This window comes from Hyla sarda, chromosome 10 (genome assembly GCF_029499605.1).
Source record: "Hyla sarda isolate aHylSar1 chromosome 10, aHylSar1.hap1, whole genome shotgun sequence".
In the NCBI taxonomy this organism is placed as follows: Eukaryota; Metazoa; Chordata; class Amphibia; order Anura; family Hylidae; genus Hyla; species Hyla sarda.
In genome coordinates this window covers 97,816,875-97,842,003 of record NC_079198.1, presented here as the reverse complement: position 1 = coordinate 97,842,003, position 25,129 = coordinate 97,816,875, and the positions used below count along the sequence as shown (strand labels likewise).

At 43.2% G+C, this 25,129-nt stretch overlaps 1 protein-coding gene across 4 annotated transcripts in view; it reads left to right on the top strand.

Moving 5' to 3' along the window:
- RERE (arginine-glutamic acid dipeptide repeats) overlaps nt 1-25,129 on the top strand; it is a 363,134-nt gene that overhangs the window by 320,311 nt on the left and 17,694 nt on the right. For all 4 annotated transcript variants that reach the window (XR_008848528.1, XM_056544467.1, XM_056544468.1 and 1 more), the window contains 9 exons: nt 317-415; nt 4,325-4,405; nt 18,329-18,491; nt 19,998-20,090; nt 20,198-20,397; nt 21,062-21,223; nt 21,404-21,517; nt 21,664-23,033; nt 24,848-25,070. Coding sequence is in view for 3 of the 4 variants with exons in the window: in XM_056544467.1 (XP_056400442.1) it covers nt 317-415; nt 4,325-4,405; nt 18,329-18,491; nt 19,998-20,090; nt 20,198-20,397; nt 21,062-21,223; nt 21,404-21,517; nt 21,664-23,033; nt 24,848-25,070 (2,505 nt within the window). In the remaining variant the exon portion in view is untranslated. The remainder of the gene's footprint in view (nt 1-316; nt 416-4,324; nt 4,406-18,328; nt 18,492-19,997; nt 20,091-20,197; nt 20,398-21,061; nt 21,224-21,403; nt 21,518-21,663; nt 23,034-24,847; nt 25,071-25,129) is intronic.

Below are 25,129 nucleotides of genomic sequence, written 5' to 3'. Positions count from 1 at the left end.
TATCCTATGTTCTGCTGTATATGTCTAGTTCTGATGCCTTTGACCCATGTTGGGCCAAAAAAGAAATTCTCTGGAGTTTATCCTCTGCGATTAAAGGGAAAATACAGGATGCACTGGACCCCATGTTATTACTTCCATGGACATAAGACCTATGCTAAATGGCCCATGTTGGCTGCTACATCTATTCATGGAGCGGTCACAAATCAGAATTGGAGTAGGCCGGAAAAGACATAAAACCTTGAAAAAAATAAAATCAATGTATTCACTTTGTTTGGTGTAATTTCACCTATATTCACGTGTTTTTTTTTTTTCCTAGCTACATGAAAGCAACTATGATGCCGGGAAGGCGTTGCAACGTTTGGTGAAGAAGCCGGTTCCCAAACTGATAGAGAAGTGCTGGACAGAAGATGAAGTGGTAAGACTCCTGGACACTTATATAAAGCCTGCACCTTTTCACTGGTATACAGTATTCTGCCATGTTACCCACATAATATAAGCAATGTGTAGACTAGAGATGAGGGAACTTACAGTAAATTCGATTCGTCACGAACTTCTCGGCTCGGCAGTTGATGACTTATCCTGCATAAATTAGTTCAGCTTTGAGGTGCTCCGGTGGGCTGGAAAAGGTAGATACAGTCCTAGGAAAGAGTCTCCTAGGACTGTATCCACCTTTTCCAGCCCACGGGAGCACCGGAAAGCTGAACTGATTTATGCAGGAAAAGTTATCAACTGCCGAGCCGAGAAGTTCGTGACCAATCAAATTTACTGTAAGTTCGCTCATCTCTAGTGTAGACCACAGAAGTGAAGCCATTTATAACACACCTATAAAAGGAACAGCCAGAAGCAGCTGCCTCCTGTTTATAAGGACACTTGGATCCACCTGGCAGAATAAATCTGTGCACTGGGCCTCTCAGCAGAATATAGGCGGATCACATATTTAAAGCCAGATAAGATGCCACAGCCTATAAAACATGATAAGGCTCTTAGAAGTCTTGGATGGAGCTGAGGTGATGGCAGGTTTATGTCTTACCCTCAAATAGAATCAGATCACATTGCCTGTGTTAGTTATGGGAACACTTTCAGTAATACTTGGGTTTCATATCTTAACCATTCCTCGGGCACCCTAGAAACATGGAAATCTTTCTAACAGAACACTACTGCTTCTGATTCGACTACCTTTACCATCACAGAACTCCTTACTTAAAAGAAATGTATCGCCTATTTTTTTTTTTTTTTTTTATTACTTATGTTTCAGTATAGCCAGGTACTGAAACATGTTCTTTTTTGAAATCTGTTTCTATACTGTGATTGTAAAAAAAAAAATGTCTCCATTTTTATACTTTATGGGGGCAGCCATCTTTCCTGAGCTTTTTTTTAACAGCATTAAGAGATACACTTTGCAACAGACCCCATTGTCATAGGCAACAATAGATTGAAGTTGTTCAGATGAATGGGATAGGTGTCTTGGCATTCTACAGAAAGGGCAGGCTAATCTGTGTACAACATCTATTGTGTGTAAGGGTCTATTCACACGGCAGAATTTCCGCTTGCGAAATTCAGCCTCAGATTAAAGCTTATATATTTCTATGGAATTCCGCACTGCCACTTACACTTCCAAATTGCCGCTTGCGGAATTCTGTTAGGCTTTAATTTATGGTGGAATTCCGCTTGCAGAAATTCAGAAGTGTGAATGGGAGTGCGGAATCTCATAGAAGTCTATGGGCTTTAATTTATGGTGGTATTCTACAAGCGGAAATTCTGCCGTGTGAATAGACCCTTACACTTTTATATACCCTTGTGTCACCTTTCACTGTACTCTTGCCTGTGACAAGTGGGGTATTGTTGCGAAGTGAACTGTACAGAACAGGAAGTCTCAGATTAGCTTTAGACCTAGTGGCCAGAATGAAAACTGTAAGATTTCAGGATTAAAATATATATAGTAAAATGGAATATTAGAAAAAAAGTCACCTAAAATACTGTATTTATCGGCGTACTTTTAAAACTTTAATTTAAGGCAAAAAGTCTGTTTGCGTGTTATACGCCGATAAATCTTCTGGTCACTGATTTAAAGCGGCCGCAGCAGCGTCTGCTTGTTAAGTATTAACAGCACGGCCGCGGCCACTTTAAATCAGTGACCAGCGGTGTCTCGTCCCTGCACTGTCGCTTGTTTTCTCCCGCACTATCCACAGGTACAGGTGTGGTGGATAGTGCGGGAGACGCTGATTAAAATGAGCCCTACCTTGCCCGGATCTGCGCTACCTTTTAATCAGCGTCTCCCGCACAATCAACCAGTTCCTGTGGATCGTACAGGAGACAAGTGAGTTTTACTTTTCATTTTCCCTCCCTCCCCCCTCCTTCATCATTCCCCCTTTCCCAACTTTTTATAGTTTTGTTTATTTTCCTTACCTGTCTGCGCTTCGTCAGGTCAGGTCAGGCGGAGGGTCTTGCGGGGTCAGTGAAGCAGTGGAGTTACGTCCTCTGCCGGCTTCTCTGTGCGGCATCACTTCATTTCCTTTAGTCGCCGCCCGAAAAGTGACATCCGTGATGCAGCACAGAGAAGCTGGAAGAGGACGTAACTCATCTGCTTCACTGACCCCGCAAGACAGCCGAAGCGAAGACAAGTAAGGAAAGGGGAAGAGTGGTCTTCAACCTGCGGACCTCCAGATGTTGCAAAACTACAACTACCAGCATGCCCGGACAGCAGTTGGCTGTCCGGGCATGCTGGGAGTTGTAGTTTTGCAACATCTGGAGGTCCGCAGGTTGAAGACCACTGGATGCCATAGGAGGAACATGATGGGGGGATGATGACGGGGAAATGATGAGGGGGGGAATGATTGGGGGATGAGATGGGGAAATGATGAGGGGGGGGGGAATGAGAGGGGAATGATGAGGGACATGATGAGACAGGGTGGGGGGATGATGAGGGGGGGAATGATGAGGGACATGATGAGACAGGGTGGGGGGATGATGAGGGGGAATGATGAGACAGGGTGGGGGGGGGGATGATGAGGGGGGACATGATGAGACGGGGAAATCATGGTGGGGTAGGCACTAAATGCTTTGTCTGTATGGCTAGTGGTGGTCTATGACAGGGGGGGATGATGAGACATGGGGGGTGGCGATGAAAGGGGTAAATGTTGCACAGGGACTGATAAAAGGGAAGGAATCATGTGGCACTGGAAGGGACAGGACCAAACTGGGGTGCAGAAGAAAACGAAGTTGGGGGGGATGATGTGGCATTTAGTCAGTCATTTATTTTACTTTTTTTTTTTTTTTACTTAAATTTCCCTGTTAAAATGGGGGTGCGTGTTATACGCCGATAAATACGGTACCTTTAAAAAAAAATTTAACATAAAAACTTGATTTAAGCAATGTCATTTTCTAATAACACATTCCTATTAAGAGATTGTTCAGGATAAGAATAAAGGCCTTTTTACCCCATAAACAGTGTAACTCTTCAAAAAAATACCTACTGATTAAATCAAGATTTTTTTTAGTCTGGCCACTAAACCTCACAATATGCTGAGACTTCCTGTTCTGTAGAGATTACTTGTCAAGTCTTTATCATCACAGGCAAGATTACAATATCAGGTGGCTCAAATATATAGATAAAACAGGATCCACCATGCACAATAGGACGTCCTCCCCCTTTCTGCATAGGTCACACACCATGCCCACAACACTCTATAAAAGTTAAAAAAAAATCTGCAGACTCCTATGGTCCATGTAGCTCGCGCAGCTCCCCTGCCTCATCAATATTCCTTCTATGACAGGGGTGGGGGGGGATGAGCTCTCAGCTCCTCGCTACACCTGGCTCTTGTGTCACAGAAGGGGGCAAGCAGGGGCGCAATATTGATGAGGCAGGGGAGCTGCACAAGCTGGCTCCCCTCCTCCATTGTGTACTGGAGCACAATGGCAAGAACCTTGTAACGAGCAGAACAATAGAAATGCCTAACATAAATAAGTTACCCTTCATTTTAAAGCTCTTCGTCCGCACTGTAACCCATTATACTGGGTTTAGTGTGGATGAACAGCTATCAGATTCTCTTAAAATTTTCGGATGCTCCCACTCCAGGTTTGCCTGAGATTCATCCAATGGATTATGGATGACACATAAGAAAGTTTTTACCAAGCTTTACATTCTATTAAAATTGTATCACCTCTTCCTAAGCAACAGACCATAGAAACTAAGTACCTGGCTACAGTGTTTTTCCTAAGGAAAAATTTGAAATGCCCTCATCAAAATCACACATCATGCGGAAAATGTCAACAAAGTTGAAGTTTCTCGTTACAATTTCATGTGTCTCTCTTGTGTTTTCTACAGAAACGGTTTATTAAAGGATTAAGACAATATGGCAAGAACTTCTTCAGAATTAGAAAAGAATTGCTTCCTAACAAAGAAACAGTAAGTTTTCTAATCCGTAATTTTTCCATTAACGGCTCTTAAATTTTAAAGAAAATTACTCTTTAATGCAGTGTTTTCCAACCGGTGGGCCTTAAGCTGTTGAAAAACTACAACTCCCAGCATGCCCAGGCAGCCAAAGAATGTCTGGGCATCCTGGGAGATGTAGTTTTACCAACAACGTTTGTTTTAACAATTTATTGGTGATGTTTTTCGAAATTCTCCATTGTATTATCTATATTATCAAATAATAATGAAATCTTGCAGTTTTCCCTTTTGCCACGAAGCCCATAAATAAGCTTACACTATATATATATATATATATATATATATATATATATATATATATATATATATTCCTATGAGTGTGATTATGTGCATCACTCAGAGAAGAGGTGGTTTATTTGGCATGTATCAAAGGTAAATTAGTGATAAGCAGATTACGCGCCTCTTCTTGCAGACATCAGCAAGTCGTCGCCCGTTTCCATGGTTTTGACCGCTCCATGTTACTAATACAGTATCGCCTAATTAGCGCAAATGTTTCACAAGTAAATTGCAAGTGGCGAGTGTTTGCTTTTCTCCTCCTGAAGTGTTTCCGAGGAGGGCACATGCCGGGTGACCCTGTTATGGCTCTGAAGACATAACTAGCTCTTTTTGGAGGCCATTCAGGTACAAGTGTGAAAAACATAATAGCTCTCAAGGCTCCTGATAGAATGTTATCCTGTACCCCTTCTTCTAACACGTCCTTTTAAAGTATCTTCATCATACATTAAGAAAGTGTATTGGAGTAGGCTATACCAGGCAGGTGTCTAGCAAAGACTGGCGTTTTCACATTATTCTAGGTGCAGTGGCTAATACACTGTTTCCCAACCAGGGTGCCTCCAGCTGTTGCAAAACTACATAATAACAAGTACATTGCAAAAGGTGCCGAGGCACGTATTAGCAAAGGTAATGTTACAGCATGAAAACGACAGGTTCGCAGTCATCTGACCACAGGGGCCAACACAATGTCAAACTTACAAACCAATTAAGTAACATAGAACACAACAGCAATTAACCGCCACCTATTATCAAGCATCAGCAAATTCCAAAATCTTAACATACACCACCCTGAATGATAGGTACAAGGTGAAAAGGAAGCACACAAGACTAATAACGGACAGGCACTGACATGAGGGAGGATGAAAAATGAGAAGGGAAAGGGAACAAAATGAAAAGTTACCAATAGATATCCCAATTAGGGAACACAAGGAGTGGCCATAGAATAATTGAGTGAGAGGAGAGGAGCACCAAGTACCCCACACTGAAAGGAGTTTACCCTGGCAAAATGCCCGGGCATTTCCTGTTTTAAATTACAGATTTGTAAATTACTCCTATAAAAAAATAAAAATCTTAATCCTTCCAGTACTTATTAGCGGCTGTATACTACAGAGGAAGTTATTTTCTTTTTGGATTTATTTTCTGTTTGACCACAGTGCTCTCTGCTGACACCTCTGTCCATGTCAACTGTCCAGAGCAGGAGAAAATTCCCATAGCAAACGTGCTGCTCTGGACAGTTCCGGACATGGACAGAGGTGTCAGTAGAGTGCACGGTGGTCAGACAGAAAATAAATTCCTCTGTAGTATACAGCAGCTAAGTACTGGAAGGACTAAGATTTTTTTATGGATGTCTTTTACAAATCTGTTTAACTTTTTGGTACCAGTTGATGAAAAATAAAAAAGTTTTCCACTGGAGTACCCCTTTAAGTCTTGCAAAGCCTCCCAGCATGCCCCAACAGCCTTTTGCAGCAGCAGTAAAGTAACATTGGAGAGCCTTTATCTAGCACCGTACTTTCTGTAACTGTCATGGCTCATGTACACTGGTATTTGGATATGAGTGCAATGCCCATAGAAATTTAGAAATTCCGTCAGCAGAACCCCAAATGCTGATATGTTCACAACCTATGGCCTGTCTGTTTATTGAACATCCATTAAGGAGGCTTTAGCAAATAAAACAGAGATTAAACAACCACACGCTGTTTCCGATGACTCAGTGTAAATTCATCAATCATATTTATAATGTCGTATTTGATGTGAGGAAAATGAAAGGCTGAACTGAGCTATGGGGAGGGGTGTTGAGTTGACTCTTGAAAGCTGACATTTTTAATGTCAGAAATGCACCATATACTGAGCAGGCAATAGGGATCCTTGTCACCCATGATTGTCGGGCAGAAAACACGATTGAGAAAGTGGAAAAATGACATGTTCAGGCTTATCCTCATTGAGTTTAAGAACATGATGCCAGGCGTCCAGACCACAAGTCGATAAAGATAAAGGCTCAGAGCCCAGAGATGGATTTGGCCGTACTACAATCGATGGTGGCAGATAATGCCAACCAAGATGATGGATCTTGGTGGAGAAGAGTTTAGGTCAGAGCATCTTGTGCTATCTTTTGTTATTGCACAATTTTTTCTGACTTGGTGTTCCAACTCTTGAAACTCAACTCAAGGTGGAAACCACCATTTTATTTGGCTCATGTACTGCAGGAAATCATTGTCTTTCATGCATTACTGGACAATGTGATGATGCTTGGTGTCTTAGCAGGATAATGCTTTCCTTTCCTGGTTCTCTTCTGCTTGACATTCTGACATTGGGCTGGAAGCTATAACTGATGTCTTCTATGCCCATTATAATGTGCATGGTCGTGTGCTATGCACTTGTGCAGATTATTCTCTAATCTCATTAAGTGGATGAGGTCTGAAGCTCCAGTGGTATTGGCATTTAGGGGAGGGCAGATGGCCTTGAAGAGCGAGGCTGATCCATCTTTGTGCAGTCTGAGCTACACTGATTCGCTGTAAGAATAAGCCCTTGGCTTACTATTGTAATGAATCTGTATCACGGGGCATCACAGCAAAGTATTAGTGTATCCTGCTTGTGCTGAAAGGGTTATATGTGAGCAATAGAAACCTTGGCTCTTACCACCCCCTTGAGGTCTACATTTCTCTGGCTCATTTAAAGCTTTGGATTAAATCTGCCTCTGCAGATATTGTCATCCCGTGTTTTCCCGGACAGAGGGTGAATCAGATGAATATAATGGCCGCCAACACTGCTCTGTCGTGTGTGTTACATCCGTGTTACGTCTGCTTGTATTAATAGGATAGGCTAGAAGTAAAATGCCAACGTATCACCACTCATACTTCGTTTTAAATGAAGAAATTAAGTTAAAAAAAAAAAGAAAGACAATGTATCTTCCTATGCCTCCTGGATTGCCCACGGCTGGCTGGAACTTTAATAGCAATCATCCCTTTAGGCTTTATTTTCCAGACATGACAGCTGAGCCGATAGAAATGTTTTCCATACAACCTTGTAGCAGATGTTGTACCCTGGTATAACGGTGCAGAATTATGAAATGTCTCACGCCATTCACTGCTTCCTCCCAGTCCTCTCCATACAGCCTGCTGGTACCTGCAGTTGTGTGTGTGTGTGTGTGTGTGTGTGTGTGTTGTATGTAGATTAGATATACATGTATACGGTAGATATAAAAAGTCTTCACCCCCCCTTTAAAATGCCAGATTTTTGTGATGTTAAAGATTTAGACAAATATAAATCATGTCAGGTCTCTGTCCACCTTTACTGTGACCTATCATGAATAATTCAATTGAAAAACAGTGAAATCTTTGAGGGGGGAAAGAAAATAAACACGATTACCTGTTGCATAAGTATGCACACCCTTTTGAATTTATTAAATCACTGTATGTAACCTACTTAAAAATTTTCCTAGGGTATGCACCCTATAAGTTCCAGCCTTTAATTTGTACCTAAAGTGTACCTGTCATATCCCACAAAAAATGATGTCACTCAGTACCTGATCATGTTCATAACATTTTTTGTCTAGCACCTATATTTCTCACAAATACCTTCTATCTGTTGTGCACTTGCTTTTGTCATTCTGGGCTTTGGAGGTGTGCCCTCCTTTTGCATGATTAACTTTCTTCCCTGAGTCCTGGGTCTATTCATCCAATCACTGCAGGTTGCTCTGTATTCGCCTACCCTTTTTTTTTATTTATTTATTTTGCATGCTGCAGTCTGATAGGTCAGGAGGGAGCACAGAGGAGTATTAGTTCGACCCTGACTTATTGAAATTTGCCCCAACCTTGTGCGGCAGCCAGCTTGGACAAAGATTATCCTGCAGCCAGACAGGATTATGTTCTGAATGGTGTTTTTTTTTCATGATTTCTATAAAATGGAAATACAACTTTCCTATGAAGTACACTAGAAAGGTTAATGTACACCATGTGAACTTATATAGAAATGAAGCACTCACCAGGTCTTGAGATGAACCGCCAGCTCTTTATTTCATTTTCAGCTTACAGCGATCTAGTAGGTGCGGGGAGAGCGGACAGGTGGAACAGGTGGGGGAAAAGAATGGCCCATGTGAGCACAGAGAGGGTCACTGTGCCGGAAAAGCATAGCGGAATAGTTTATTAGTGGATTTGCAGTGCCGGGTATGTTGCATTCTGGACTAGAAAGGTTAATGTTTTGCCAAGATGTATCAGATTCAAAAACTTTTTATATGTTAAAGTGCCCATTTAAATGGGCACTGTCGGATACAAAAACTTCTATATGTTGTACATCTTGGCTAAACATTAACCTTTCTAGTATACTTAATAAGAAAATTTTGTTACCTTTTTTTTAATAGAAATCATGGCTTATAAAATCATGGCTTTGCCCAAGCAGAAGCACAGGCATGGACAAAGTCCAGTAAGTGAGGGCGCTCTCTCCTCCCTGATAGTACTCCTCTGTGCTCTTTCCTGTCTGATAGTACTCCTCTGTGCTCTCTCCTGTCTGATAGCACTCCTCTGTGCTCTCTCCTGTCTGATAGCACTCCTCTGTGCTCTCTCCTCTCTGATAGCACTCCTCTGTGCTCTCTCCTCTCTGATAGCACTCCTCTGTGCTCTCTCTCCTCTATGATAGCACTCCTCTGTGCTCTCTCCTGTCTGATAGCACTCCTCTGTGCGCTCTCTCCTCTCTGATAGCACTCCTCTGTGCTCTCTCTCCTCTCTGATAGCACTCCTCTGTGCTCTCTCCTGTCTGATAGCACTCCTCTGTGCTTTCTCCTGTCGGATAGGACCCCTCTGTGCTCTCTTGTCAGATAGGTCCCCTCTGTGCTTTCTTGTCGGATAGGACTCCTCTGTACTCTCTCCCGTCTGATAGGACTCCTTTGTGCGCTCTCTCTCTCTCCTGTCAGACCTTTTCTTACAAAGCCATGATTTCTATAAAAAGGAAATAGCATTTACTTATGAAGTCTATTGGAAAGATTGTTTTGCCAAGATGTACAATATATAAAAAGTTTTTGTATCGGACAGTGCCCATTTAAGTCATTTTGGTGTGGGCAGAGGACTAGCAGATTGCTACAGTCTTTTATTTCCTTCCTGCTGATGTCAGCTGCAGGAGCAGATTGTAAGTGTTAAATAGATCATGGGACCTGAACCTATGCCTGACATGTCCATCATAGCAAATACTTACGTTCCCTATTAAATCAATTCTAGAACTCTGTGTTCTGTTGTCTCCCTGTTCATTTAGAAAGTTATGACTAAATTGTAAATATGGTGTGTCCCTGTACACTCTAATACTGTCAGCACTGATTGGACAATAACAGCGTATTGGCTGTAAATGTTGGCACCCCTGAGATTTTTCAAGAAAATGAAGTATTTCTCACAGAAAAGGATCACAGTAACACATGTTTTACTATACACATGTTTATTCCCTTTGTGTGCATTGGAACCAAGCCAAAAAAGGGAGGAAAAAATCTAATTGGACAAAATGTCACACCAAACTCCAAAAATAGGCTGGACAAAATTATTGGCACCCTTTCAAAATTGTGGAAAAATAAGATTGTTTCAAGCATGTGATGCTCCTTTAAACTCACCAGGGGCAAGTAACAGGTGTGGGCAATATAAAAATCACACCTGAAAGCAGATAAAAATGAGAGAAGTTCACTTAGTCATTGCATTGTGTGTCTGTGTGTGCTACACTAAGCATGGACAGCAGAAAGAGGAGAAGAGAACTGTCTGAGGACTTGAGAACCAAAATTGTGGAAAAATATCAACAATCTCAAGGTTATAAGTCCATCTCCAGAGATCTAGATTTGCCTTTGTCCACAGTGCGCAACATTATCAAGAAGTTTGCACCCCATGGCACTGTAGCTAATCTCCCTGGGTGTGGACGGAAGAGAAAAATTTATGAAAGGTGTCAATGCAGGATAGTCCAGATGGTGGATAAGCAGCCCCAAACAAGTTCCAAAGATATTCGAGCTATCCTGCAGTCTCAGGGAGCATCAGTGTCAGCATGAACTATCTGTCGACATTTAAATGAAATGCTATGGCAGGAAACCCAGGAGGATCCCACTGCTGACACAGAGACAGAAAAAAGCAAGAATACATTTTGCCAAAATGAACTTGAGTAAGCCAAAATCCTTCTGGGAAAGCATCTTTTGGACAGATGAGACCAAGATAGAGCTTCTTGGTAAAGCACATCATTCTACTGTTTACCGAAAATGGAATGAGGCCTACAAAGAAAAGAACACAGTAACTACAGTGAAATATGGTGGAGGTTCAAAGATGTTTCTGGGTTGTTTTGCTGCCTCTGGCACTGGGTGCCTTGAATGTGTGCAAGGCATCATGAAATCTGAGGATTTCCAACGGATTTTGGGTCGCACTGTACAGCCCAGTGTCAGAAAGCTGGGTTTGCGTCTTGGGTCTTCCAGCAGGACAATGACCCCAAACATACATCTAAATGCACCCAGAAATGGATGGCAACAAAGCACTGGAGAGTTCTGAAGTGGCCAGCAATAAGTCCAGATCTAAATCCCATTGAACACCTGTGGAGAGATCTTAAAATTGCTGTTGGGAAAAGGCGCCTTCCAATAAGAAACACCTGGAGCAGTTTGCAAAGGAACAAAAACAATCCGGAAAGGTGTATGAAGCTTATTGATGGTTATAGGAAGCGACTGCTTTCAGTTATTTTTTTCAAAGGGTGTGCAACCAAATATTAAGTTAAGGGCGCCAATAATTTTGTCCAGCACATTTTTGAAGTTCAATTTTCTTTTTTCCTCCCTTTTAGGGTTTAGTTTCAATACACACAAAGGGAATAAACATGTATAGCAAAACATGTGTTACAATCCTTTTCTGTGAGAAATACTTCATTTTCTTGAAAAATCTCAGGGGTGCCAACATTTATGGCCCCCCAAAACTAGTAACACCCATTTGTCAGTTCATTTATATAATTCTTGAAGGAATAACAAAGGACAGGAGAGCAGACAAATTCTCTTTAAAGGGATACTGCAGGGAAGTTGAGAAACATAAAAATTCCCCAAAGCCACCAAAATACCTGTCCTGTGTCCCCTGTAATTATCAGTGAGGTTTTTGCAGTACCTTTGGCCCCTGATGTCTCCTAAATTCTTTTTCCTTGTTTGCAGCACAGACTACAACTCCCAGAAGTCGGTGCAGCTCTGTGTAATGGCTGCCAGCCAACTGCTTTCGCTATCTGTGTGCATGTTCACACTGCAACTCACACACTGTACATGTCTTTTCTTTCAGACTATACTTACCCCAGCAATAAATCATGCTGTGCTCTGAATAGCAAAAGTCAGTGATTAGGTTTTCAGCAGAAAAACCGCAGCTATGTGCTCAGTTGTGACTGAGAATCTTCACTGCTTTTCTCTCACAGCTCACAAGCTCCTCACACAGGGAGGGGAGGTGTGGCTGTACAGCCAGAGCTCAAGACCAAACAGAAAAAAGACAGAAATCAGGTGGTGTTGTCTTAAAAGGAGGGGGCTAGGTCTCACTGAGGAGACAAAGTGGATCTCAAAATTACATTTTTCTTTCACTTCCTGCATGTAAGTGACAGCTTAAAGAGCGAAACTACTCTATATAGCTAATAAATAATATTTAGACATAGGTTGGTGATCGGGAAAGGATGGGCAATGGGTTTATTTCCCCGGAGTAGCCCCTTAAGCAAAAGAATCGTGATTCAAGGTAAACAAGTCTCATAAAACTTGTCTTAATTTGAATGTCTTTAACCCATATTCACCCAGCTAGGACGAACATAAAACACGTTTCGGTCCTCTCTGACCTTACTCATAGACCATGGTCTTTGATTAAAGGGGTTTTCCAGCCATAGACATCTTATCCCCTATCCAGAGGGTAGGGGATAAGATGTCTGATCGCTGGTGTCTCGCCTCTGGGGACCCCTGCAATCTCTCCTTCTGCACCCACTTGTCATCAGCCTCATGGAGCGAAGATCACTCTGTGTCTGATGACTCTCGATACAGTATCGTATAGGAGTATCGTGACGTCACGGCTCCGCCCGGTCGAAACATCATGCCCCGCACCCTCAATGCAAGCCTATGGGAGGGGGTGTGACGGCCACCACGCACCCTTCCATAGACTTGCATTGAGACGGCTATCCTTTGGATAGGAGATAAGATGTCTAGGACCGGAGTACCCCTTTAAGGTCAGAGGACCGAAAAGCATCAGATTTTTTTGTTTGTTGTAGCTGTCTGGGTGTGGTTTTAAGATGTTCTAATAAAGTTTTATGGGACTTGTCCAGCTGGAATCTCCATTCTTTTCCTGCTTATTGATTGAAGGACCAATCCATGCAGGGATTTAACCCTTAACTGAGGTAAAAGCTTATTTTTAGAGAAGTCTTTCTTTTATATTTCAGAAAGCCTTTGAATGCAACCCATGTGTTCTTCCACCTGAGCACCTTACCTAGCAGCATTGTCGCGGATTTAAAAGGGTACTCCACCCCTAGGCATCTTATCCCCTTTCCAAACTATCCAAAGGATAGGTGGTAAGATGTCTGATCATTTAAAGCGTCGGGTGCAGCAAGCTTTTGGGAGCGGGCGTGACAGTCACGAGCAAGACACGACCATGACGTCACGAGCCTCCGCATCGCCAGTCATCCGGCACGGAGCAAAGTTCGCTCCGTGCACCAGATGTCTGGGGTACCGCGGGTCCCGCCACTGGGGACTCCCGCGATCATACATCTTATCCAAAGGATAGGGGATAAGATGTCTAGGGGCGGAGTACCCCTTTAAGCTATTTGTTAGGAAGTCCAGAAAGTAGACGAGCTAGCAGAATTGCTAAAATAGTAACTGGTGACAGGCTTGTAATGTCTTTGTATTTATGGCATGGTAGACTCCTGTGGGAATATATATGGACATTTATCAACGGGTTTAGTCAGGTTTTCTTTACTATAATTGTCGCAAAATTGTCGCAACTGCGACTACACGCTTTTTTTTGTGCGACATTTTGACTGGAAAGCGAGAAAAGCAAGTTTTCCTAAAATTTACTATGTAGTAATAATTTTAAAATGGACTACGGGTAGTCAGGTATTTATTAACTGCGACAGTCGCAACTGCGCAAAAAAAAGTCGCAACAGCGTTAAAAATTGACTAAATTTACTCCAGCTCAAACATGGAGCAGAAAAAGCTACTACCAAAGTAAAAAAGGAAAAATTGCTTACGTGAAAGAAAGGCTGAACCAGTTGATAAATACGTCGCACATAAGCAAAAAAAGAGTAAGGAAAAAATTACTAAAAAAAGGAATACATAAGCAAACATTGATAAATGTCCCTCAATGTGATGTTCAACATGGTCATAGTAACTAAGGTGTCCACCTGTGATCACAACTTCATCTCACATCGCTAATAACCGCTCACATAGGAATCCTCCTAAGATTTTTACTTATAGCCCTATTACATGGCCCCACCGTGCACTGTAAATGAGCACCAATCTCCTAGACCTGCGCTTGTTTACAGAGCCACAAGGCTTCTGTATAAGGTGATGTGGGCTGCATGAACCATTGCTGAATTGGTGAGGCATCACTTTGCTGCAAATAGCTGTCCCCGCACACCCCCTTTTATATAGGGAGAGGAGTGGGCAACAATTTTTTCTTTGTTTGTTTTTGACAGGTCTAAACTACATGAGCGTTTAATTATATTTCATTTTTTTCGCTGGCCCTTAGGGTTTACAGAAAAAGTGTGCATGTATGTCTTACATATCAACATATCTTTACATACATTATTACTGTTCAGAAGTCAAGAAAGCAGAAAAGTGTCCAGCTCAGAGGTGTGCAGGAAAAGTCTTCAAATATTTATTCCATAATAAAGTGCAGGATGCAAATAATGGGGAAATAAAGTGACTCTCTTCAGGTTGATGTTAGCACCTTTACTTATATAGGTAAGGGTGCTACATCCTAATGAAAAGCGTCACTTTATTTCCCAAATCCTTGTGTCCTGGTCTGAAGACTTCTACTGCGCATCTCTTCCCTGGACTATTTGCTGTTGTCCTGCACTGTATCCGGGCCAGGTGAGCTAAAGTTTTCTGTTCCTAGTATTATATTTCCCTCACATCTTCTTTAACCCCTTAAAGGGTACTCCGTCGCTAAACATCTTATCCCCTATCAAAAGGATAGGGGATAAGATGTTCGATCGCGGGGATCCCGCCGCTGGGGACCCCCGCGATCTTTCCTGCAGCATCCCCATTATTCATCTGCACACAACGAGGATCACTCTGTGGCTGATTACGGGTGGTGCTGGGGACGGAGTATTGTGACGTCACTGTTCAGCCCCTCCTGATGTCACGCCCCCTCCCATAGACTTACATTGAGGGGGCGAGGCATGACGTTACGATTCTCCGTCCCCTGCACCGTCGTCATCAGCCTAAGAGCGATCTTCATTTTTGCACTTTCGTTTTTTTTCTCCTTACCTTCCAAAAATCATAATGTGTTAAATTTTGTACCTAAAGAGCCATATAAGGGCTTGTTTTTTGTGTCGCCAATTGTACTTTGTAATGACATTACTTATTTTATAACAATCTGTGGCGAAACAAAAGAAAAATTTGTGAGGTGAAATGGAAGGAAAGAAAAGCCATTTTGAACTTAGGGCTTCTGTTTCTACGCAGAGCACTTTTCGGTAAAAATTACACCTTATCTTTATTCTGTAGGTCCATACGGTTACAGGGATACCAAATTTATGTTGGTTTTATTTATTTTACTACTTTAAAAAGAATGTATAACCACATTTACCAAAATTAGTATGTTTAAAATTGTCATCTTCTAACCCCTATAACTTTTTAATTTTTCCGCGTACAGTGCAATTTGTGGGCTCATTTTTTTTGTGCCCTGGTCTGTAGTTTACATCGGCACCATTTTTGTTTTGATGGGACTTTTTTAACGCTTATTATTTAATATTTTTATGGTATATGAAGTGACCAAAAAGTCACAATTTTAGACTGGTATTTTTTTACATGTATGCATCGACTGTGCGGTTTAGCTAACCTTATGTTTCAATAGTTCAGACTATTTACACACGTGGTGGTACCACATAATTTTTTAATTTTTATTTCAAAAATAGGAAAAGGGGGGGGGGCTTATTCACATGTATCGGACGACTGGGAGGCAGGTGAGGACCCTCCTGTCGTCCAGTAAGCTGATCGGGACATCGCAATTCTGTTGCGATAGTCCCGATCAGCTCCATTGAGCGGCAGGAATAGTTTTACTTTCACTTTAGACGTCCTGGGTCCCACTAACGTGGTTAAAACCGTTCGCACGACAGAGAACAGGTTAAATCCTGTGGGTCCCGGTTGCTACGGGCACCGCAGATCGGACTGATGCCCATCATTAACCCTTTAGATGCCGCAATCAAAGTTGATTGCGGCATCTAAAGGCTTAATGCCGGGCATCGGCCCGATGTGCGGTGCCTGGCATTAGCCGTGGGTCCTGGCTGCCTGTAGAAACCGGGACCAACTGGGTTTAACATGTTCTCCGCTCGCGAGAACGGTTTAAACTCCGTTAGCGGGACTAAGGACATACAGGTATGCCCGGAGTCCTTAAGTACCAGGACGTCATGGCGTACCTGTACGCCCTGTGTCCTTAAGGGGTTAAACAGAATTTGCCAGTTCCGGAGAGATTAGTGTCAAGCAGGGGGCACTTGGCTCCTGACAGCCACACCTATTGGCATATAGCTGCCATTATTTATTTTCGTTCACTTCGACTTGAAGGTAAATTGCACCAGAAGGTGATCCTGGGAGCCGGGGATATAAAGGGCCTTGAAGGGCTGAGGTTCCTGTCACTGCCAGGAGGTGATTTGTGCTTAATTAACAAAGCTTCTCCGGGGACTGAGAGCGTGACGGCCCTGTATGAATATTTCATCAGAGGACTGAGCAGCGGGGTGATCAGGGCAGGGTGTTTGTAAATCATGCAGGCTTATACATCTATTATAGCCCTTTGTAGAAGATAGTGTGACTGTCATGGAATGCCTCGTATTAAGGATGGCCTTGAAAGATGCGTGCTTGTCAGCTTGTGTCTGATGTGGGAAAAGAGGATTGAAAAGTGTGCCCCCTATATGCACAGATAAACAGCCGGCCGGCCGAGCTATACCTCCTCCTCTTTATAATTCAGTACATTACCGCTCCACCCTAGTGCATTTTATATTTTACTAGTCCAGAAAGCAACAAATTAGACCACAGGTGTGCACATGGGTGGCTTTTATATTTTACTGTCTGGGCATGCTGGGAGTTGTAGTTTTGCAACATCTGGAGGCACCCTGGTTGGGAAACACTGATCTTAGTTACAGTACTTTAAAGTGATTAATCCAGAAGTGATGTATACCATGGTTGCATTACGGGTCCATTAAAAGGGAACTCTAGTGGAAACAAGTAGAAAACATGTTTTTAAATCAACTGGTGCCGGAAAATCCTTAATCCTTCCAGTACTTATCAGCTGCTGTATACAACAGAGGAAGTTGTTTAGTTCTTTTCAGTCTGACCACAGTGCTCTCTGCTGACACCTCTGTCTGTGTCAGGAACTGCCCAGATTAGAAGCAAATCCCCATAGAAAACCTCTCCTGCTCTGGACAGTTCCTGATATGGACAGAGGTGTCAGCAGAGAGCACTGTAGTCAGACTGGAAAGAACTTCAAAATTGTCTCTGTAATATATCTGGAGCATACAACAACGAAGTACTAGAACATTTAGGGTTTTTAAATAGAAGTAATTTACAAATCCATTTAACTTTCTTGCACCAGTTGATTTGGAAAAAAAAAAATTTCCACTGGCGTTCCCCTTTAAGGAAATCTGATAACCGATCGCCAGCTTTCCTCCTCTGTTTGCTTTACGCTGTGAAGCCTGGTACAACAAGGGGAAGGTTGAACCTATGCTCTGTAGGTGTGATACGTCTGATAAGCAGCCTGTAGCTCGGGCGGGCACCTCCCTCTACACTCTGCCGCGCAGGTATTGCACATTGTTAGCTCAATAAGGAAATGAAAGCAATAGGTTTCGGAGCGCACACAGATTAACAACCTGTTGGGTGTATGTCGGCAGGTAACGTTTAAGGTTTTATAGCTGTGTAGTTTGTTTTTCCTGGTGCTGCACTTGTCTGCATTGGTTCGCTTATTCTCCATGTATACAGTTATGTTTAGGAGTCTTTAGTTCAGATCCCTGGCAGCAGTCATGCCTCCTGGTCAGTATGGTAGACTTGGTTATTACACTGCTTTACTTTATCTAAAACTTTACGTCTTTAACAAGTATTTAGTTCTAGCTTTACTACAAGTCTGTGAGTTACTTTTCTGCCACCCTATGATTAATACTTCTCTGGATTATGGTTTTGTGTTGGGAACACAATCAGGCTTCGGTTTAACCAAACCAGAGATGACCAATCGGCTCAGGTGGCAAGGGCTGATCATGAAGACACACTTGTATGGAGGGTTTACCCACACCTCATAAATGTGACTTAACTGGTTGTGTGGTTTTAGGGACCTTATTGAAGTTATACTGCAAGATGAGATGAAGGGATTTTCTGCTTTGCATTTTCCAAGCTGATCTGTAATGAGATAATAAGCTGCCTGTTTGACTATACTGAAGGAAGCTGTTTATTGCTTCTTCCAGGGAGAACTTATCACCTTTTATTACTACTGGAAGAAAACTCCTGAGGCAGCCAGCTCCCGTGCCCACCGCAGACATCGCAGACAGGCTGTTTTTCGGCGGATCAAAACCCGCACTGCTACCACACCTGTAACCACACCATCCCGGCCTCCTTCCAGTGAATTCTGTGAGTACATTCAGCGACAAGCGCAGCAAGCATTTTAACCTCAGCCAGTGTTTGAAGATCACGTTCAGCGCTGGAAATGTTTACACAAAGGAACAGGACTAAACCTGAATTGTGATACGTCTGATAATGCACCTAGTCTGTGAGCCTTAAAAAATTGCACTTGTGAATGTGAGTAGATCAACCATCACAGGACTGCGAAGTGTGCAGGTGTATAAGCATCAACCATTGTGCCCTGAGATTGATTTGTAAACGTTGCAGCGTTTTTACATTCCCCATCACAGCAGAAAACCCGTTAGGGGTTAAAGGGGTACTCTGGTGGAAAACTTTTTTCTCTCTTTATAAATATATATATATATATATATATATATATATAATCAACTTATGCCAGAAAGTTAAACTTATTTATAGAAATAATTTACAAATCTATCTTAATCGTTCCAGTACTTATCAGCTGCTGTATACTACAGAGGAAATTATTTTCTTTTTGAGTTTCCTTTCTGTCTGACCACAGTGCTCTCTGCTGACACCTCTGTCCAGAGCAGGAGAAAATCCCCATAGCAAACCTATGCTGCTCTGGACAGTTCCTAAAATGGACAGAGGTGTCAGAAGAGAGCATTGTGGTCATGACAGAAAAGAAATCCAAAAAGAAAAGAATTTCCTCTCTAGTATGTATACAGCCGCTAATAAGTACTGGAAGGATTAAGATTATTACTTTTTTTTATAAAAGTAATTTACAAATCTGTTTAATTTCCTGGCACCAGTTGATAAAAAAAAAAAAAAAAAAGTTTTCCACTGGAGTACCCCTTTAAAAGAAAACTGTCACCTGTTCACCCGCACTATAACCTGATACATCGGGTTATAGTGCGGGTGAACAGGAGACCGATGCAAAGTCTCGGACTGCTATACCTACCTGCATTCCAGAACCCTGATCCTCCAAAGGTCCCCCTTCTTCCTGCGCTCACTTGCGCACTGAGGCGGTCCCGACGGTTAGATTTAAATATTCATAAGCGCCGGCGGATCACCGGTCACGTGAGCGCTTGTGCCGACTCATGATACAAGACAGGACGCTCTGACAGATTTATTGCTGCAAACTAAGTTTATGAACACCATCTTTCTGCCAAAACAGCATTATTCAGAGGTTTTTTACAAATAGATGTGGTGTTGCCTCTGTTATTATTAGGACATGGATGGTTAGGCTGGTTAATGTGTTTAACATACATAATCTGATAGATAACCATTAGCGGTCTGGCCAGTTATAGTGAGTAAGGGGAAGACAGATGTGACGGGCAGCTGGGTCTCCCATCCACCTTGACAGGACTGACACTGGGGGAATGTAGTCACACAGTACGGTGTTGTCTGCTGCACTTTACTGATGGTGGTCTAGTCTGGAACATAACCATAGTAATAAACAAGTGACTCTGTGTTCTCACGTGTATCATTTTATTTCTTCTTTATTTATATGCCGTGATAAATAATCATGTTTTTGCTGTTTTTACCCCTATTTAGTGGACCTGAGCTCAGCCAGCGAAGATGATTTTGACAGTGAGGACAGCGAGCAGGAGTTAAAGGGTTATGCTTGTCGCCACTGCTTCACCACCAGTATGTAATGTTCATCACTCTCTTACATGTGCCAAGGGCATTTTATGAATATACTGAATCCATGTGTGGCAGCATAAGTTAATGCTACATTTTTGCTTTCACTACAGCTTCTAAAGACTGGCACCACGGGGGCAGGGAAAACATTCTCCTTTGCACAGACTGTAGGATCCATTTTAAAAAATACGGGGAGCTCCCCCCTATCGAAAAGCCTGTGGACCCACCGCCATTTATGTTTAAGCCTGTAAAAGAAGAAGAAGATGGTCTTAATGGAAAGCATAGCATGAGAACTCGGAGAACTAGAGGCTCGGTATGCAAACATTTGTTGCATAATGTCTTCTGTCAAAAGCTTATAGCAGTGTTTGCCAACCAGGGTGCCTTCATCTGTTGAAAACTACAACTCCCAGCATGCCCGGGCAGCCAATGGCTGTCCGGGCATGCTGGGAGTTGTAGTTTTGCAACAGCTGGAGGCACCCTGGTTAGGAAACACTGGCTTATTGGGTTGCAGCATGATGCATTTCTGCCCCAGCAGACTGGGCAACTTTTTTACCTAGTTGTTCATTGTAGCCTCTGGATTGGAAACCTTCACCTGTGTAGTCTGGGTTCATAGGAGTTGTCGCTTTCCACATGTTCTGTTGGGTTTCATGACAACCAAGTGTATGACAACAGTATATTATAGCAGAATTCACCTGCTGGCACTGTGCCGTACATTAGATGTTTGGCCATTCATATAAATTGGAGCCATATAATACTGCATTTCCCCTGTAGTGGCGGCTGAAGCTCCCCACTGTGATATTAGCTGTTAACTACATTTTGTTTATAGACACAGGTATAGACGAATGGTTTTTATATTGACAACACAGTACACAAGATGTATAACAACATGACCTGCTTTGAAAATAACTCCTTCCACTTATCATGACATCATTTTACAATCTATTCCATTTCATGTAAATGTTTCTTCTGCCAAATAGATGTCTACATTACGCAGCGGGCGCAAGAAACAGACTGCCAGTCCAGACGGCAGAGTCTCCCCTATAAATGAAGACATCCGTTCCAGTGGCCGAAATTCTCCAAGTGCTGCCAGCACGTCCAGCAATGACAGCAAAGCGGAGTCCCTAAAGAAACCATCAAAGGCAAGCGGCAATTAAGCAGTCAGATTGCATTGTTAATTCAGTGTCATTTGTTTGAAGTAGGCTGGGGTGTGCAGCTTCCGTGGCCTCTAGATTACATGCCCATATGGCAGCAGATTTACAAAGCATGATATGCCTCAGTTGTGTGTGTCACTTGTTTAACATGTTTCTCTTTGGCTGCAGAAGATTAAAGAAGAACCCACCTCCCCGATGAAGAGTGCCAAACGCCAGAGAGAGAAGCCAGCGTCTGACACTGAAGAGACAGACAGGGCCACAGCAAAGAAATCTAAAACACAAGTGAGTCAGGGCAGCAACGTCTTTGCTAAATGTTTATCCTGTGGATTGGTGATAAATGTATTTGGTGGCAAACAATCAGGCCTCAGTGTATGTCATATAAATGTACCATAAGAAGCGCTCTAATACCCCTTTTTATGTTAATCTAGGAGATAAGTCGGCCAAACTCGCCATCGGAAGGAGAAGGGGAGGGTGAAGGCGAAGGAGAGGGTGAAGGAGAAAGCTCGGACAGTCGTAGTGTAAATGACGAGGGCAGCAGCGATCCTAAGGACATTGACCAGGATAATAGAAGCACATCTCCCAGCATTCCAAGCCCTCAAGATAATGAGAGTGACTCTGACTCTTCTGCCCAACAGCAAATGTTACAGCCACCAAATGGAGCTCCAGCAATGGTGCCACCTGCTGTGTCGCCAGCACCTCTTCCACCAGTTGTCCCTCCACCTCATAGCATTACTCCTGCTCAAGTATCGCCATCTCCATCACTACCTCCTTCCCAGCCTCCTCAGCCCCCATCACTGTCACTTGTTCAAGCACCAGTTTTACATCCTCAAAGACTTCCTTCACCACATCCAGCAATACAGCCCCTTGCTGGGTCACAAGGAGAGCCTCAGCCTCCAGTCCCTGCGCAAATCCACCCACAGTCTCCACATCATGGCCCAGTAGCATCTCTCCCACACAATATCCAACCACAACCTATATTACAGTATCCAGGTTCCTCTCCACCTCAGCCCTGCCCTGCTCAGGTCTCTCCAGTGCCACAAACCCCATCTCTTAATTTCCCTCATAATACTCAGGGACCACCAAATGCTCAGCCTGCACTGCAGATACCACCTCAGCCTCCCCGTGAGCAGCCTTTGCCCCCTGCACCCATTACCATGCCTCATATTAAACCTCCTCCCACTACTCCTATTCCACAGACCCCTACACAGTCCCATAAACATCCCCCCCATTTACAAGGACCTTCTCCATTTTCTTTGAATTCCAACTTGCCACCTCCTCCTGCTCTTAAGCCTCTTAGTTCACTGCCTGCCCATCATCCTCCTTCTGCTCATCCTCCTCCTCTGCAGCTTATGCCACAGAGCCAGCAACTTCAGGCAACAGCAGCACAACCACCAGTCTTGACTCAAAGCCAAAGCCTTACTCAGACACCGGGGCACCCTCAATCAGGGCTTCATCCTATACCTCCTCAGCCATCTTTTTCACAGCACTCTTTCATACCTGGAGGCCCACCCTCTATAACGCCTCCGACATGTGCTCGAGCTCCTACCCCATCTTCCTTACCATCAGCATCTCCAAGTCTTCAGCCACCATCATCTTGTGCAACCTCTACCGGAACCTCTGGTGTCTGCATTCCTGTGGTATCTCAATCGCCCAATCCACCACCTTTGCCACCAATCCAGATTAAAGAGGAGGTACCTGATGAAATCGATGAACCTGAAAGTCCTCCACTTCCTCCTCGAAGTCCATCACCAGAACCCACTGTTGTGGATTGCCCCAGCCACGCCAGCCAGTCTGCGAGGTTTGTACACTGTCTCTTTTGTAGTCATCAGGGAATTATAAACTCTAGAAGAATTTGAAGCTAGCCATACGCTCTGGATCAATGTTGGCCAAATTGGGAGGTTCAGACAACATTTGTGTATTGTAATATAAGGTTATTTTTTTTTCCCCTAAATGTAAAGTGTGATAGAATCCCACCATGCACTTTACCAAGAAATGGTCATGTGTCCAAAAGAAATGAGCTTTAGAATAAGATTTGTACATGATTAAGAAAAGTTTGTTTTTTTGTTTTTTTTGTCCATAGTCCACAGTTAATGTGTGGCACTCCAACTCTTCTCATTGAAATGCACAGCGAAACCTCCTGATGAAACCTTTCCTTTGAGAAGAGCCCCTTGCATCAAGATTGCTTTTTTTTCTGTCAGATTTTATTCCAATTATATTCTAAAGAAATTGTCATCCAACCAAAGACCACTTTTATGAGCAACTTTTTAAGTGGGGATCCATTTGATAAAACTTTTAAGGGGCATAAAGGGAAACATGCTGGAAAACTTAATAGAAGAAGGGAGGCTATCAGAAAGGGGAGGGTGGATGTCATTCTGAACTAGGGAAGGCAGCCAAGCTGGTAACAAAGAATAAAAGGGGAGAGCCATAGTGGAGGTCAGGAATGAGAGTGGGAAACATGCTGAAGACCAGGAATGAGATGGGGAGCCATAATGTGTGCCAGGAATGAGATGGGGAGCCATAATGTGTGCCAGGAATGAGATGGGGAGCCATACTGTGCGCCAGGAATGAGATGGGGAGCCATACTGTGCGCCAGGAATGAGATGGGGAGCCATAATGTGTGCCAGGAATGAGATGGGGAGCCATAATGTGTGCCAGGAATGAGATGGGGAGCCATAATGTGTGCCAGGAATGAGATGGGGAGCCATAATGTGTGCCAGGAATGAGATGGGGAGCCATACTGTGCGCCAGGAATGAGATGGGGAGCCATAATGTGTGCCAGGAATGACATGGGGAGCCATAATGTGTACCAGGAATGAGATGGGGAGCCATACTGTGCGCCAGGAATGAGATGGGGAGCCATAATGTGCGCCAGGAATGAGATGGGGAGCCATAATGTGTGCCAGGAATGAGATGGGGAGCCATAATGTGCGCCAGGAATGAGATGGGGAGCCATAATGTGTGCCAGGAATGAGATGGGGAGCCATAATGTGTGCCAGGAATGAGATGGGGAGCCATAATGTGCGCCAGGAATGAGATGGGGAGCCATAATGTGCGCCAGGAATGAGATGGGGAGCCATAATGTGTGCCAGGAATGAGATGGGGAGCCATAATGTGCGCCAGGAATGAGATGGGGAGCCATAATGTGTGCCAGGAATGAGATGGGGAGCCATAATGTGCGCCAGGAATGAGATGGGGAGCCATAATGTGTGCCAGGAATGAGATGGGGAGCCATAATGTGCGCCAGGAATGAGATGGGGAGCCATAATGTGTGCCAGGAATGAGATGCAGAATTATGCATGGAAGTATGAATTTGAAGAAAGCCATACTGTGGTAAAACAAAAGTGCTGGGAAAAAGTGATTTGTCACTGGATAAAGACATAATTATAATTTTTTTTTTACTCTTAATTAGTGTTTTTGTGCACTGTACATGTTTGCTGACTGCATTAGACACTTTAACCAAGGTTATGTATACTTTTTTTTTTCTTGAAAAGAACCATTTTCCTTTTTTTTTTTTTTATGCTTTACGTAAATTGCAAGACAAAACCCAAGTCATGTACCAGTGTAGCGCACTCTAGACGGTCAAAACTTAGATGCATCTTTTATTTCCTGTAGATTCTACAAGCACCTGGATCGTGGTTACAATTCCTGTGCTAGAACCGACCTCTACTTCATCCCCCTGAGTGGCTCCAAACTGGCAAAGAAGAGAGAAGAAGCAATTGAAAAAGCAAAGAGAGAAGCAGAGCAAAAAGTCAGAGAGGAACGAGAACGAGAAAAAGAAAAGGAAAAAGAAAAGGAGAGGGAAAGGGAGCGTGAGAGAGAAGCTGAAAGAGCTGCAGTATGTTTTGTATATAACTTTATATCACTCTCTTTAAAGGTTTTAATACAATTTCTCAG